This window comes from Budorcas taxicolor, chromosome 18, assembly GCF_023091745.1.
Source record: "Budorcas taxicolor isolate Tak-1 chromosome 18, Takin1.1, whole genome shotgun sequence".
Classification (NCBI taxonomy): Eukaryota; Metazoa; Chordata; class Mammalia; order Artiodactyla; family Bovidae; genus Budorcas; species Budorcas taxicolor.
Genome location: NC_068927.1, coordinates 56849630 through 56862982, shown reverse-complemented (window position 1 = coordinate 56862982; position 13353 = coordinate 56849630). Strand labels below are relative to the sequence as shown.

The window sequence follows — 13353 nt, the reverse complement described above, 5'->3', positions numbered from 1 at the left end:
TCACATCAGGTCAGACAGGTCTGGCTGGCCCAGCAGAAAGCAGGAGGGACTTTCACTCTGTTCTCTCCTTTCTTTCTCTCCCTTCAGGCAGAGGAATAACCGGTTCTCAGAGTGGATAATTCCCAGCCCCACCCAATATTTGGACTATATCTACAGCCTGGGACTGGAACCTTGGACTCCAGGGAAGAGAGGTAGGGACTGAGAGCCCCAGGACCTGGGAGGGGAGGCAACTAGATGCCTGTACCCTTGGGTCTTTGAAGAGGTATATCTGGGAATCTAGACATCTGAGTCCCAACATGGGGAGGTCAGATTCAAGAAAATGTTTATAAGAGAGCAAGCCAGCCGTAAGTAAAAAAAAAAAAAAAAAAAAAAAATCAGCATGGTATCTAAAACTCAGAACCTACACATGAGATGCAGCTAGGGATGTTTTCAGGAGGCTGCTCTAGAACTTCAGATTCCCTGAGAAGGAAACAAAACTCAGCAAGGCTAACTGTAGACTCTAGACCCAGTACAGCATGCAGAAAGGATATATGCTTCCACATTTACAATGTGCTTGGGGTAAGAGCGTCACATGGGGCCAAATAGAGGGGCATATTCTGGAACCCAGGTCTAGAACCGTGAACCAGCCAAGAGCAATCCAATAACTCAAAAGAGTGTCTGGTTCACCCCCAGAACCCCAAACATAGAAGGGAGGGTGATGATATCTAAGGACAGACCTAGTGCAATGCTTAACAAACCTAAGTCAGAAGCCAAACAAGAACTCAGAACCTACCAGGGACGAAAATATAACACAGAATATAACAGAGGTCACATTCTTGGTTTCTTCACATGTCTAGATAATGTTAGAACTCAGAGGGCAGAATATTTGCTCTAGAATTCAGAACATGCCCTGGAGCAAAGGAAAAAAACCTAGAAAATAGCAAGGAGTTTGCCTGGAACTTAGAATTGCCTGGGGGAGAATGCTGAAGGAGGCATTCTGGCAATTGAGAATTTACTGGCATAAGGACTGAGCTGGCAATGGAGGTGGGGGTGGGGGTGGTGTGTTCTAGAAATGAGGACATTTCTAGGCTGAAGACTCCAGAACAAGAGAGGGCCTAGAGCATGTTTAGAATGCTGAAGTGGCAGATGGAAGAAGCCCACAGTCCACCAGGGGACAAGTTCTGAGCCAAGGTCACACTGGGGGAAAAGATAGACAGAGAAGGTGGGGATGGATGGGCTTAGAATACAGAACCTGAAGAAGGAAGGCGCAGTGTAATCCTGGGGACTTAAGACTGTAGAACTGGATGGTATATAAAATAGGGAGGTTCAGAGACTTCCCTGGTGGTCGAGTGGTCAGGACTCTGCCCTTTCACTGCAGGGGGTGTAGGTTCGATCCCTGGTTGGGGACCTAAGATCCCGCATACCTCACAGCAAAGCCCAAAAATAAATAAAATGAAATACGGAAACATATTCTAGAACTGATAACGCAGTTTGGAGAAAAGCTACAGCCCATAAATGGAACACACACACACATTCTAGCACTGAGAATGCCCCTGGGAAAAGAACAGAATCTAGAACATTGCCAAGGATGTGGCTAGAACCTAGAACACACCCAAAATGAAATTTTAAAAGAAAATAAGCCCTGGCTTCTTAAAAATTGGAATATGTCAGGAATTACTTGGTGGTCCAGTGGTTAGGACTAGGCACTTTCACTGCTGGGGCCTGGGTTGGATCCCTGGTCAGGGAACTAAGATCTGTGGGGGAGAAAGTGGTGGGGGGAGGAAGGAACATACCTAAGGGAAGGAAAGTGGGCTTGGGAGCTTGGCTTGGGAGCACTAATCAGAAATTTGAATTTACCTGGGGAACATCATGACTTGAATTTAGCATCTGACCTAGAATTTAGAACATACCTTGGGTGAAAAAGGAACAGAGATGTTCACTGAGAATATTCTAGGATTTTGAAAGAATTCCACGAAGCACTGCCAGTGTGCCTGTTTAGTTGGAAATATGGAAGGCAATTCTAGATCACGAAATGAACCTAGGTCACAGAACACATCTGGAGAAAGGGATGTATGCTCGGTTTATCAATCTGAGAATGTACTTGAAGGATGGGGCATCACAATATGAAAAAATCATGATGGGGTGCTGGAAGCATCTCAAGAACCTGGGTCTCAAGGGAAAATATTGGAAACCCCAGGAAGCCCAAAATCTGAGCTGATACGGGCGGGGATGAGGCAGGGGTTTTTCAAGGCCACCAGAGTTGATGGGCAATAGTGAGGCTGTAGGGACTTGGGTCCCTAAGAGTAACAGCTGAGCAGCTAGATACTTTGGAGGTCAGAGTTGAGGAACTGGACTCCTGAATCTTTGTGGAGGCAAAAGACAGGAGATGGAAGTTTGGAGCCTTGAGTCCTTGTTGGAAGGGAGGGCAGGGGTAGATGGCTTTGATGAGCAGTACAGAAGGTGGGGTCTGAATTCCTGGGTCGCTGAGGGGAGACAGGATCAGGGACAGGGCATTTAGGTCTTCAAGGGGGAGGACGGGCAGAAGCCAGCGAATTGCATTAAGAATTGCATTCTGAGCCCCTGAAAGGGAGGAATCATGGCGCCTGAATCCCTAAGGGGGCAGATGCTGGGGTGCCAGGAGGCTGGGTATATTTATTGCAGGGGACCAGGGCTTTGAACTGGGTCTCTAAAGGGGCAAAGGCTGGGAAACTGGATTCCTTCCTGGAGTGGTGAAGGCTACCAGCTGGGGCCTCTAGCCAGAGGAAGTGAGGACTGACAAGGTTTCCAGACCCGGGTAGGATCTGGATCCCCGGATTCCAAGATCCCTAAGGTGGACCAGGCAAGAACATTCAGAAGCCACGACTCCTCAAGTAGCAGCTGGGGTCACCGCAACTGGGGTGCTGAGGATGGGGCTGAGAGCCTGGCCAGAGGAATCCTGAGGCCCGGCCGCCCAGGTCGGGGAGGGCCTGGGTATTCCCGGGTCAAAGGCGCGGCGAGGGGGATCCCCGCGCCGCCGGCGCCCCCTCCCCGGCGGCGGCAGCGGGAGGTGGGGGAGACAAGGCTGCCGAGAATGGTGACCATGGACAGCTCCAGAGCGGGCCTGTGTCCAGGGCGGCCGCTGAGCCGGCCTGGACCGAGGGACTCGGCCGGCTGTACAAGCCGGAGGACCGGAGATGGGCTGACTGGGTCCCCGAATGGGGGACTATGCCGACGCGACCGAGGGAGGGGGGCCGGCGGCTCTAGCTGGGGGAGTCTGACACAGCCTTGGTCGGTGTCGATCTCCCAGGACTGGGCCGAGGAGGAGGATCTTGGTCCAGAGGGGGTTCCCGGGGCTGACCTGGGAAATTAAGGCTCCCGGGCCCTGGAGGAGGCGCAAGGCGGCAGTACGCCTGGGATCCTAGGGTTCGGTTGGTGACTCTGAGAGCCGGGAGGGACACGCCTGAGTCTCTGGGGTCGGGCTGTGAAATCTGGGCTGTGAGGTCCTCGGAGAAGGAGAAGAGAATCCAGGTTCTCGGGGAGGCGGGGGAAGCTCGGCGAGGGGTCCCCCGGGTGGGCGCTGCCAGGCGGGCCCGGCTGGGCTCTTACCTACCTGGTCCGCGGCGGCTGCGGGCGGAGCTGGGCTGCAGGAGGGACGTGGGGGTGGGGTGGGGGGACCGGGCGGGGCCCCTGGCGGCGGCCGGGGCCCGGATCTGTAGCTCTGGAGCCCAGTCTCCGCGGCTCGCGCGGGCTCCGCGTCTCTTGCTCCGGCTTGGGCGCTGGGGTCCCCCTCCCCTTCACGGTCTAACAGCCCTTTACCCCCTAAAATAGCCCCCTCCCCCTGTCACCGTTCAGCCTCCCCCCGCGAGGCCGCAGCCACCAGATCTAGGGGTGCTCACCAGCGCCCCCCAAATCCCACCTTCCCCCGCCAAAAAATTCCTCCTCCCTCCTCCCCCCCGCAACCAGCGCTGGGGCGGTCGTGGCCCCTTTAACAGGAGACAGACAGACGGCGCCGAGTGGCCAATGGGAGGCGGTGTCGGCGCCGGCCGGCGGTTAGGCCCCGCCCCCGCACTGCCTGGGAGGGGTCGCGCGGGCGGAGAGCGGGAGGCGGGGCTAAGGCGGGTCGGCCAATAAGCACGCGGCGTGAGGCGGCTGGGGCGGGAGGCGGAGCCCGGCATGGGGATGATGTCACCTGGAGCGAGTGGCGCGCGGCGTGGAACGCCAGTCGCGACCCCGGATTCTGGCGGTGGCGCGCGCCTGCCCTCGCGCCGCACGGGACAGGAGGGTTGGGCGGGCGGCGAGGTGGGAGTAAAAGATGGCTTTTAAGATGGGGGCGGCTCCCAGAGACACGCGCTCGGGTTATAAGGTGGGGTGAATGCCTGGTCGGCGAGTGCACCTTACTCTGCACCCCATGAGCCCGCCTCGGAAACTGCACGTGGCACCCCCACCTCTCGCGCAGACTATTGCGCGGCCGGCAGGGCTCCCCCGGCGGACTAGGCTAATGGTTCGCTCCGCCCCGCCCACACAGAGGCCGCCCACTGACTCTGGCGCGTTTCAGGACTCCTGTCAGACCAGCTATAGAGAAAGGGGGCTTGGCTTCCGCCCTCAGAATCTCGGAAGGGTAGGGGGGAGTTGTCTTCAGCTCTGATCCCGCGCTCAGACCCAGATCGGGTCCCAGCCTCCATCCTGGACTTATCGTTGGGAAACCGGCCAGCCTCTGTCTTCGGACCTGGCGAAAAGTCTCAAGCTCCGCTCTCAGACCCTGAAAAGGGTCTGGCCTCGACCTCAGCTTCTCTCCCTCCCACATCTCCAGACACTCCAACCCCTGGATGCAGGACAGACACAGACACTCAAGGAGGGTCAAAGATCTTTAAATAAGGAGTTGGTGACAATAAATACTGTACAGGGGAGGGGGTGAGGGTCCAGATCTGTGGTTTCAGCCTCGAGACTCCAAGGACCTAAAAGGAGGGTGAAGAGAGGGGAGCCAAGCTCAGCGGAGAAGACAGTGGTAGGCATGGGAGAGAGAGCCAGGATTGGGGTTCCAGAGCCAAGAGCCCAGGGAAGTGGGTTGAGGGATTCCAGAGAGAGCAGGTTCCCCATCTTGGGGTGGAAGTAAGCTAAGTAGGGGCCCCCAAGGTAGTCAGAATGGTTTGGGGTGAGAGTCGGGGTCAAGGGTCAGAATCCCAGAGAAAGGAGCCAGGGCTAGGGGTGCCAATCAGTGTCTCAGAAATTACCGGCCTGGTCTGGGAGTCTGGGGATGAGGGAGGCAGAGGAGCCCCAGGGGTGTGGTGGCAAAGGGCTCACGAGTAGCTCTGATGTTGCTGGCGCCGCCGGGCGGAACGCATCTTCTCAAAGCGGGCTTCCATCTCCTCCAGCACTCGAGGTGTGTAGCGTACCACCAGCTTCACTGAGCCCTGGGCAGCCTTCAGAAGCTCCACTGCCTTCTCATGCTGCTCACCCTCAACGCTCTGCAGGGACCGTTCAGACAGTTCATCTTTATCCCCTTCCCCCCTGGCAAAGCCTGATGACCCCCAATCCATCCCTCCTGCCCTGTTTTTTGTCCCCACCACCTGGCCCCAGCTCAGACCTCATCCTTGGTGTTCCAGCCCCCAGTCTCTTATTCCCCAGAGTCCCAAGGGGGGTCTTTATATACCTCCAGGCTGAGCAGCCTTCCATTGCTCACAGTCCTCCCAGGCTGACCCCAACCACCTATCTAGCTCTGCCTCCTTCTACTCTAACCATAGTGGTTTTAATTATCTGCATGCCCTAGTCCATCAGAACCAAGTCCTTTCTCTTCAGCTCACAGGAATGCAGAGCCACAGTCCCTGCCTACAGTACCTTCAACCTAACACTCTTCTCCACCAACTCCTACTCATCCTCCAAAACCCAACTCAAGGAGACTTCCCTGGTGGCCCAGTGGCTAAGACTCTGTGCTCCCAATGGAGGGAGCCCAGGTTCACTCCCGGGTCAGAGAACTAGATCCCACATGCTGCAACCAAGACCTAGAGCAGCCAAAAACAAAAAAAAACAAACTCAAATGTTCCTTAATCTCCAAAAACTTCCCTCATTTACACTGGTCTGGTGCCACATCTGGGCTCTCACAGTGCTCTGTGCTTCCTCATTATCTCCCTGGTTTAGGATTATTTCAGCCAGGATCTATCTCCCTCACCAGAGAGGGTGTCCTTGGAGGTAGCAGCAGAGGCCAGTTACTCTCAGCGTGTGTGCATGCTAAGTTGCTTCAGTCGTGTCCAACTCTGCAACCCTATGGACTGTAGCCCGCCGGGCTCCTCTGTCCATGGGATTCTTCAGGCAAGAATACTGGAGTTCGTTTCCATTTCCTTCTCCAGGGGATCTTCCTGATCCAAGGATTAAACCCAAGTCTCCTGCATTGGCAGGCGGATTCTTTACCACTGAGCCACCTGGGAAGCCCCCTAGTTACTCTCAGGGTCTGCAGCAAAGCCCAGAACAGGGTGAGACAAAGGGGCAGTGTTCAGTGTGTTGAGTGAATATGAAAAACAGGGACGCTGCTACCTTGGGCAGACTATGACCCCTAGCCCTGCCTCAGCCCCCAACTCACCACACCATTGACTGACAGTAGCTGGTCCCCACGCTTCAGGCCTCCGTGGCGGTCAGCCACACCCCCAGGGATGACACGGGAGATGTAGATAGGCGAATTCTGCTCCTTGCCCCCCATGATGTTGAAGCCCAGGCCCTCGTCCGTCTTGGGCAGTTCCACTACCCTGGGATGTGCATGGCCCTCACTGGCTGTGAAGGCGGCCACCGTGGCCTGGCAAAGAGAAAGCCTTGGGAGGTGAGGACCCCCCACAATGGGCATACGCATTCAGGTAGAGGCTAGGCCCCCACCCAGGAGAGGGATTTGGCCAGGGAGCTCTTCTCAAGAATGGGGCACCTGCCACACAAGTCAACACAAGATCACTCTGTAGTGACAGGATGTCCATTTTCGTCACTTTGGACACTTCAGACTCAAAGAGAAAGCCTCCATTTGCTGTGTGTGTCTTGAATCTCACTTTTTTGCCAATCTCACTTTTTTACAGAGAGAAACAAAGGCCTGAGAGAATCTCGAGCCTCGAGCAAGCAAACAGCATCTAACCGTGATTTAGTAAGATTTCAGTGTTTAACCCAGCTTCATTGTTTTCATCGTGTAAAGGTTTAAACTTATCTTCTGGTCAGGCATTTCATACTAGTTTCTAATTGTACTTGCTAATTGCCTGGAGAATTCCATGCACGGAGGAGCCCGGTGGGTCACAAAGAGTCGAACACGACTCAGTGACTAAAACTTTCACTTTTCACTTTCAAAGATACCTTTATATGACATTGAAGCTACAAATGTGAGATTATTCAAAATATATTATAAATACTAGTAAAGGTGATAGATATGGCAAAAATCATGAAGGAGGAAACAGGAATGACTGGCTTTAGGAAGACACTGAGCTGGACCATGCGATTCAGTGGATACCATGAGCCATGGGGTGGGGGGAGCCTACCTTGGCCGTGGCGTGGGCCCGGATCTCAGCACTGCCGGTGATGTCCAGCGTGTCGTAGAGCTGCTCATACACCTGGTGAGGACGCAGCCCTGCCTCAGGGAGCCGCCAGCCCAGCTCCTCAACACAGGCGTCCAGGCCCGCAGACCCTCCCACCCAAGGGTCCGCTCCGCCCCCGCAACTCCGAAGCCGCGGAAACTACAACTCCCGAAGAACCCCTGGGCTGAAGCGCGGGCACCACCCCCCAACCCCCAGGAGCGCCGCCCCGGTCGCTGCCGGGAGGCGTAGTCCCTCGGCTCGGGGCGACCAGGAGGAGAACTACGGCCGACCGCCCCGTGCCCCAGCGCCGCGGTGCTCTCACCTCCCGGATGGCAGAGCAGAAGCGGCTCTGCAGGACTCGCTGGAGGGCCTGCAGCTTCTGCGGGGGCAGCTCCCCGCTGCGCTGGAGCCGCTCGAGGAGCTCCACTGCCCGGGACACTTCTGCGGGGCGGGGGCGGGGCGCACAGACACACACAGTCAGAGACGCGAAGACGCAGAGAACCCGGAGAGATTGAGGCCAGAGACCAAGTCAGGGCGAACGCAGACCCGGGAAAGAACAGCCGCGTCCCGGCCGGACACCCGCAGAGTCGCCGCGGGTGGCAGAGGAGAGACTGCGGCCAGCCGGGCGCCCTGCGTGCCCGGGATCCCCACAGACACCCACGCAGAGGTGTGCGTGCAGCGGGCGCCCCCTCCCCGGCCCGCTCGCCCACGGACCCTCCCACACCCCCCGACGGCCGGACTCTCGGCGCCCCGCCCCGCCCACCCCCGCCGGGCCCGCCCACCCGCCGGGGTCTTGCCCGGGGAGGGGCGGGAGACTGGGATGCAGACCCGGGGCCGGGTGGGCAGGGCCGCGGGGCGCGCTTACCCCGTTCCAGCCCCAGCGGCTCCACCAGCGCAGCCATGTCCGCGCCGCCTCTGCGAGGAACCCGCCTGCAGGTCGCCGGCGAGGAGGGCGGGGCTGCTCGAGGCCACGCCCCGGCGACGAGCGCCCCCTGCGGAAGCGGGGCCCGGCGAGCGCGAGCCTGCCCACCCGTCTCGGGTCCTGTCTCGCTGCCCTGCCCTCAGACCCCATCCGGGTGTTGGGTTAGTGACCCCTCCTATTGCAGCTTCTGTCTGCACCACCTTCCATCTCATCTGTCTGTCCTGCCCGCCTCACCTGTCTGTCTCCTTTCTATCCGTTTTTTCCACATTCATTGTGGAAAGATTGAAGGCAGGAGGAGAGGGGACGACAGAGGATGAGATGGTTGGACGGCATCATAGGCTCAATGGACATGAGTTTGAGTGAACTCTGGGAGTTGGTGATGGACAGGGAGGCCTGGCGTGCTACGGTCCATGGGGTCGCACAGAGTCGAACACGACTGAGCGACTGAACTGAACCATGTCACACATTGGGCCCAAGATCATGGATACAGTGGTGAGCAGGGCAACTAAGCCCACTGCCCTCCTAGAGCTTATTCTATGACGCGGGTGGTGGTGGAGGCGAGTAGACAGATATGAGAGTAGGGAGGTGATGATCTAGGAGAGACACTGGTGCAAAGTCCTTGGAGGTAAGATCTTCATGAGGTGCGGCGTGGGTCACTTTCCAGGCAGAAAGATAGCGGAATAAGGACTGGAGTGGTTTGTGAGGAAGGCGGAAAGGTTGACAGGATATAACTGATGCACTGCCTTGTGTGCTGGCTTATTCATGTTGAGGATTTTGGACTTCATGGTAACTCCCGAGGGTAAAATGCAATAGTCACATGTGTATGTTAAGATCACCGTGGACACTGTGTGGAGACTGGATTGGATGGGAGCAAAACTGGGATCAGGGGTACCGATCAGGAGGTCATCCTTGTAATCCTGTGATGAGCAGAGGCGTGGAGGGTATGTGGACAGATTTGGAGATGTTTGGATGTGTCTTAATTGTATATGAGACCTGAGAGGTGGAGGAGAAGGGGATATTGAGGTGCGTGTGGGGCCTTTTGCTAAGATGGTCTATGCTGGTGATGGGACAGTGGATATTTTTACTTTGAGGAGCCTGTGCAGTAAACCAGGCCTGCAAGCAGTTCTGAGAATTTAGGCCAAGGTGGTAAATAACACCAGGAGAGTGGACAAGAATGCTAGAGAGAAGAGAATATAGAATGAAGAGGACTGAGGACTGAGTCCTCAAAACTCCTATTGTATAAAAGTCGGGAAGAAGACAAAGAATGGCCAGAAAGGTAGGAGGAAAACTCAGCTGGGAGAACCACAAAAACAGAGTGCTTCTGAAAACGGAAGTGGGCAGTGGTATCAGATGCTCTAGAGAGTCAGAGACATGTAGATGCAGGCGAGGCTGGAGAAGCCTGGCTGTTGTTCAGCCATCAACTGACGCAGAAAGTACATCCTCAGTTAACCTCACCATTAGTGGGATGGAATCCAGAAAGGGGTTTTTGCAAACTGAGAGGACTAGAGCAGGTTTGTTTGGCCTCTTGCCATCATAGTATGTTTCCCTTTTCATTTTAACAACAACAACAAAGAAAAGAACATAGTTATGGACTTTAAAACAAAATGAAATAATACAGAAGGATAAATATTTTTTGTCCATTTTAATTTTTTTCCAAATGTTTTATTTTGTATTGGGGTATAGCTGATTAATAATGTCATGGTCAGGTGAACAGCAAAGGGACTCAGCCTTATACACACATGTATCCATTCTCCCCCAAACCGCCCCCCCAATCCAAGCTGGTGCATAACTTTGAGCCAAGTTCCATGTGCTGCACAGTAGGTCCTTGTTGGTTAGCCATTTTAAATAGAGCAGTACATGACCTAGAAGGATGAATATTGAAAAGCACCAGCCCCGTGGGACTTTCCTGGTGGTCCAGTGGTTAAGACTCTGCACTTCTAAAGCAAAGAGTATGGGTTTGATCCTTGGTCAGGGAACGAAGATCCCAAGTGCCGTGTGAGGAGGCCAAGAAAATTAAAAAATACAAACAAAACAACCCCCCCACACACACAAAAGAGAAAGCACCAGCCTCCATCCCCGTCCTAATTCTCCTCACTGCAAGAGGCAATGAGGTGTAGATGTTTCGCCTGCTAGTTGCTTGTGTAGCTAAGTAACATATCATTTCTCGATTTTTCAATTTTAGATGTTAGCAATATATTACATATTGATTTTCTGCTCTTACAACCTTTCCCCTCTCTTCCCATGGTAGTTTTATGGTACCGGTTTTTAGGTCAGTCAATAAAAGGCTCACATTATGTCTTAAGTATTCGATACTTACTGTTTGCTGTATGAGCTCGAGTATTGTCCTGTGATTACATTTCCTTTCTTGAACAGCTTCCATTTTTTACCCTGTAATGTCTATCTACTTTTGTTTCTTTCATCGCATTCTTAATTTCTTTCAAACTCTGCATCACAACACATACTTTATTGACTCTTTTTATCCTGAAGCTTCTTGTAAACTTCAATCCTCTGACTCCAGTCCGGACCAAGAAACTGCCGTCCTGGGATGTCCCTCCGCTGCTCTGCTGAACCGGATCATCTCTTTTTAAATCCCTCATTTTGTTAAACTATATCCCCCGTTATTAATAACTTCCTAAAAAGATTGTTTGGGGGAAACAAAGATTGCGAGATTTGTCCTTCAAGAAAGTTCCTCTAATTCTTTTTTCCCCTTGCACGTCTAGTATCTAATCAACTACCAAATGTGTCTACTAATTAATTGCAGATGGTTTCCAGTTCTGAAATTTCCAATAGACTTTTTTAAGATTCCTGTTAAACTTTACAATTCTAAAGGTCTCGTCAAATTCTTTTTTCCTTATTTTGGAAACATAATTATTTCAGCCTCTGATAATTCCATCGTGTTTTTATTGTCTTTTTCTCCTTGAATAGATGCAAAGTACTTGCACTAAGGGTTAGCCTCTGGTTGCTCAGATGGTAAAGAATCTGCCTGCAGTCAGGAAACCCTGGTTCGATCCCTGGGTTGGGAGATTCCCTGGAGAAGAGAATAGCGACCCACTCCAGTATTCTTGCCTGGAGAATCCCATGGACAGAGAAGCCTGGCGGCTTACAGTCCAGGAGGTCGCAGAGTCAGACATGACTGAGCGACTAAGACACACACACATTGTACTAAAGACCACGTAGGCTCTCCCTTCCTCCAAAGAAAGTTGTTTTCTTCTGGCAGGGGAGAGATCTGGTTTTAGGTTTTCTTAGGCCTGGTCTGTTTCACATGTGACCTGACTCCGATGTTGTATTACTCTGGGGGCCTCAAGCACAGCCATTTCTCCACTGCAGGCCTGGAACCCCAACCTGTCTTCCCCCCGGGTTACATGGCTGCTCAGCAACTTAGCCTTCTTTAGTGCTTTCTGATGGGCCCCCTGGGGGTCCTTGAAAGGACAATGAGCTGCTTAGGAGTTGGCAGATGCCTTCGGGGAAGACGGCATGTCCATTCTGGGACGCGGTGCCCCATCTGGGAGTTTCTCCCTCAAGTCCCACTGTCTGGTACAAACTGTCAGCTCAGCCCAGTCGAGGACTGCCACTTTCTGAGTCTTTTCCACCACTTTTTTGCATCTGTCCTGCCACAATAATTGGCAAATATCCTCAAGGGAAAACTGAAAGAACGTGTTAGTCGCTTAGTCGTGTCCGACTCTTTGTGACCCCATAGACTGTAGCCCACCAGGCTCCTCTGTCCATGGGGATTCTCCAGGCAAGGATACTGAGTGGGTTGCATGCCCTCCTTCAGGGGATCTTCCCAGGTTCTTTACTGTCTGAGCCGCCAGGGATAAATATGAAGCTCACCTCTGTATGCTTCCTCTCCTGGTATCAGCGCCCCTCAAGCGTGGCCTACAATTGTTTGCTCCCCAAAGCCTTTCACAAGTTACTTTAATGTTTTGTCCAGTCATTTTTTAAGATTGATTGATTTATTTACGGCTGTGCTGGGTCTTTGTTGCCGCGTGCGGGCCTTCTCCAGTTGCGGCAAGCGGACTTCTCATTGCAGTGGCTTCTCTTGTTGCAGAGCACACACGTCAGGGAGCGCAGGCTCAGTAGTTGCAGTTCCCGGGCTCCTCAGTACTTGTGGCGCATGGGCTTAGTTGCTCTGAGCTACGTGGGATCATCCTGGACCAGGGATCAAATCTGTGTCTGCTGCATTGGCAGGCGGATTCTTTACCACCAAGCCACCAGGGAAGCCCTTGTCCAGTCTTTATGTACCTGGTCTGTTGGCGAGCTATGGTCCACAGAGTCACAGAGTCGGATGTAACTGAAGTGACTTAGCACGCACCCTATGCCAGGAAAGTCCAAAATCGGCTGTTTTTCATAGCCAACTCCAGAAGTATGGTTTCAATATCTGGAGTATCTATGAAAATACAGTAATTAGAGGAATTAAGTTTTTTTTTTTAATTATTCCCTAAATTGTTTTCTCCAGGATCAGTTTCTCTATTTATCTTGTGGTCTCTTTTGGCAGATTTTTTTCAAATGTCTGGGATCTTTGGTTATATGCTTGTAAAAACTGAGGCAGTTAAAACAACAGTAGAACCTGGGCTGTGCAGTTGGATTTCACTGACAGTTTGCCTCTAATTATCAGGCCAACTCTGCCTTCAGGCTGAGAAACTCGTATTTGAAAATGCCCAGCTCCGAGGCATTCTGATTGTGGAAACAGTGCAATTGTTCTGGGTACAAATCCTGTTCAAGTCTCCTATCCCGGGGACAGGGGAGCCTGGTGGGCTGCCGTCTATGGGGTCGCACAGAGTCGGACACGACTGAAGCGACTTAGCAGCAGCAGCAGCAGCCTTATTATACCTGAAGTTGCAGTCCTGAGCCTCTGTAAGTTCTCTGCCAAGGTCTGTGGATGCCTCCCTTCTCAAGTGGCCACCAGACTGACGTGTTCTCGCCACTGTCCTGTTT

At 53.4% G+C, this 13353-nt stretch overlaps 1 protein-coding gene across 1 annotated transcript; it reads right to left on the bottom strand.

Moving 5' to 3' along the window:
- Positions 1-4810: 4810 nt before the first annotated feature.
- Positions 4811-8417, bottom strand: LIN7B (lin-7 homolog B, crumbs cell polarity complex component). Its single transcript, XM_052656406.1, has 6 exons — positions 8362-8417; positions 7819-7937; positions 7461-7532; positions 6533-6742; positions 5260-5423; positions 4811-4913 (listed from the first exon to the last, which is right to left on the bottom strand). Exons 1-6 carry the CDS (start codon positions 8396-8398, stop codon positions 4892-4894), a joined length of 624 nt encoding a protein of 207 aa, XP_052512366.1. The 5' UTR covers positions 8399-8417; the 3' UTR covers positions 4811-4891.
- Between the last annotated feature and the right edge of the window lie 4936 nt (positions 8418-13353).

What these genes read in the sequence shown, in the direction of transcription:
- LIN7B (XM_052656406.1), bottom strand. Translation starts at nt 8,398, where the DNA reads ATGGCTGCGCTGGTGGAGCCGCTGGGGCTGGAACGGG. An exon ending in TCTGCTCTGCCATCCGGGAG is followed by an intron (nt 7,533 to 7,818) that starts GTGAGAGCACCG and finishes CGTCCTCACCAG; the next exon opens with GTGTATGAGCAGCTCTACGA. An exon ending in GGGCCCACGCCACGGCCAAG is followed by an intron (nt 6,743 to 7,460) that starts GTAGGCTCCCCC and finishes TCTCTTTGCCAG; the next exon opens with GCCACGGTGGCCGCCTTCAC.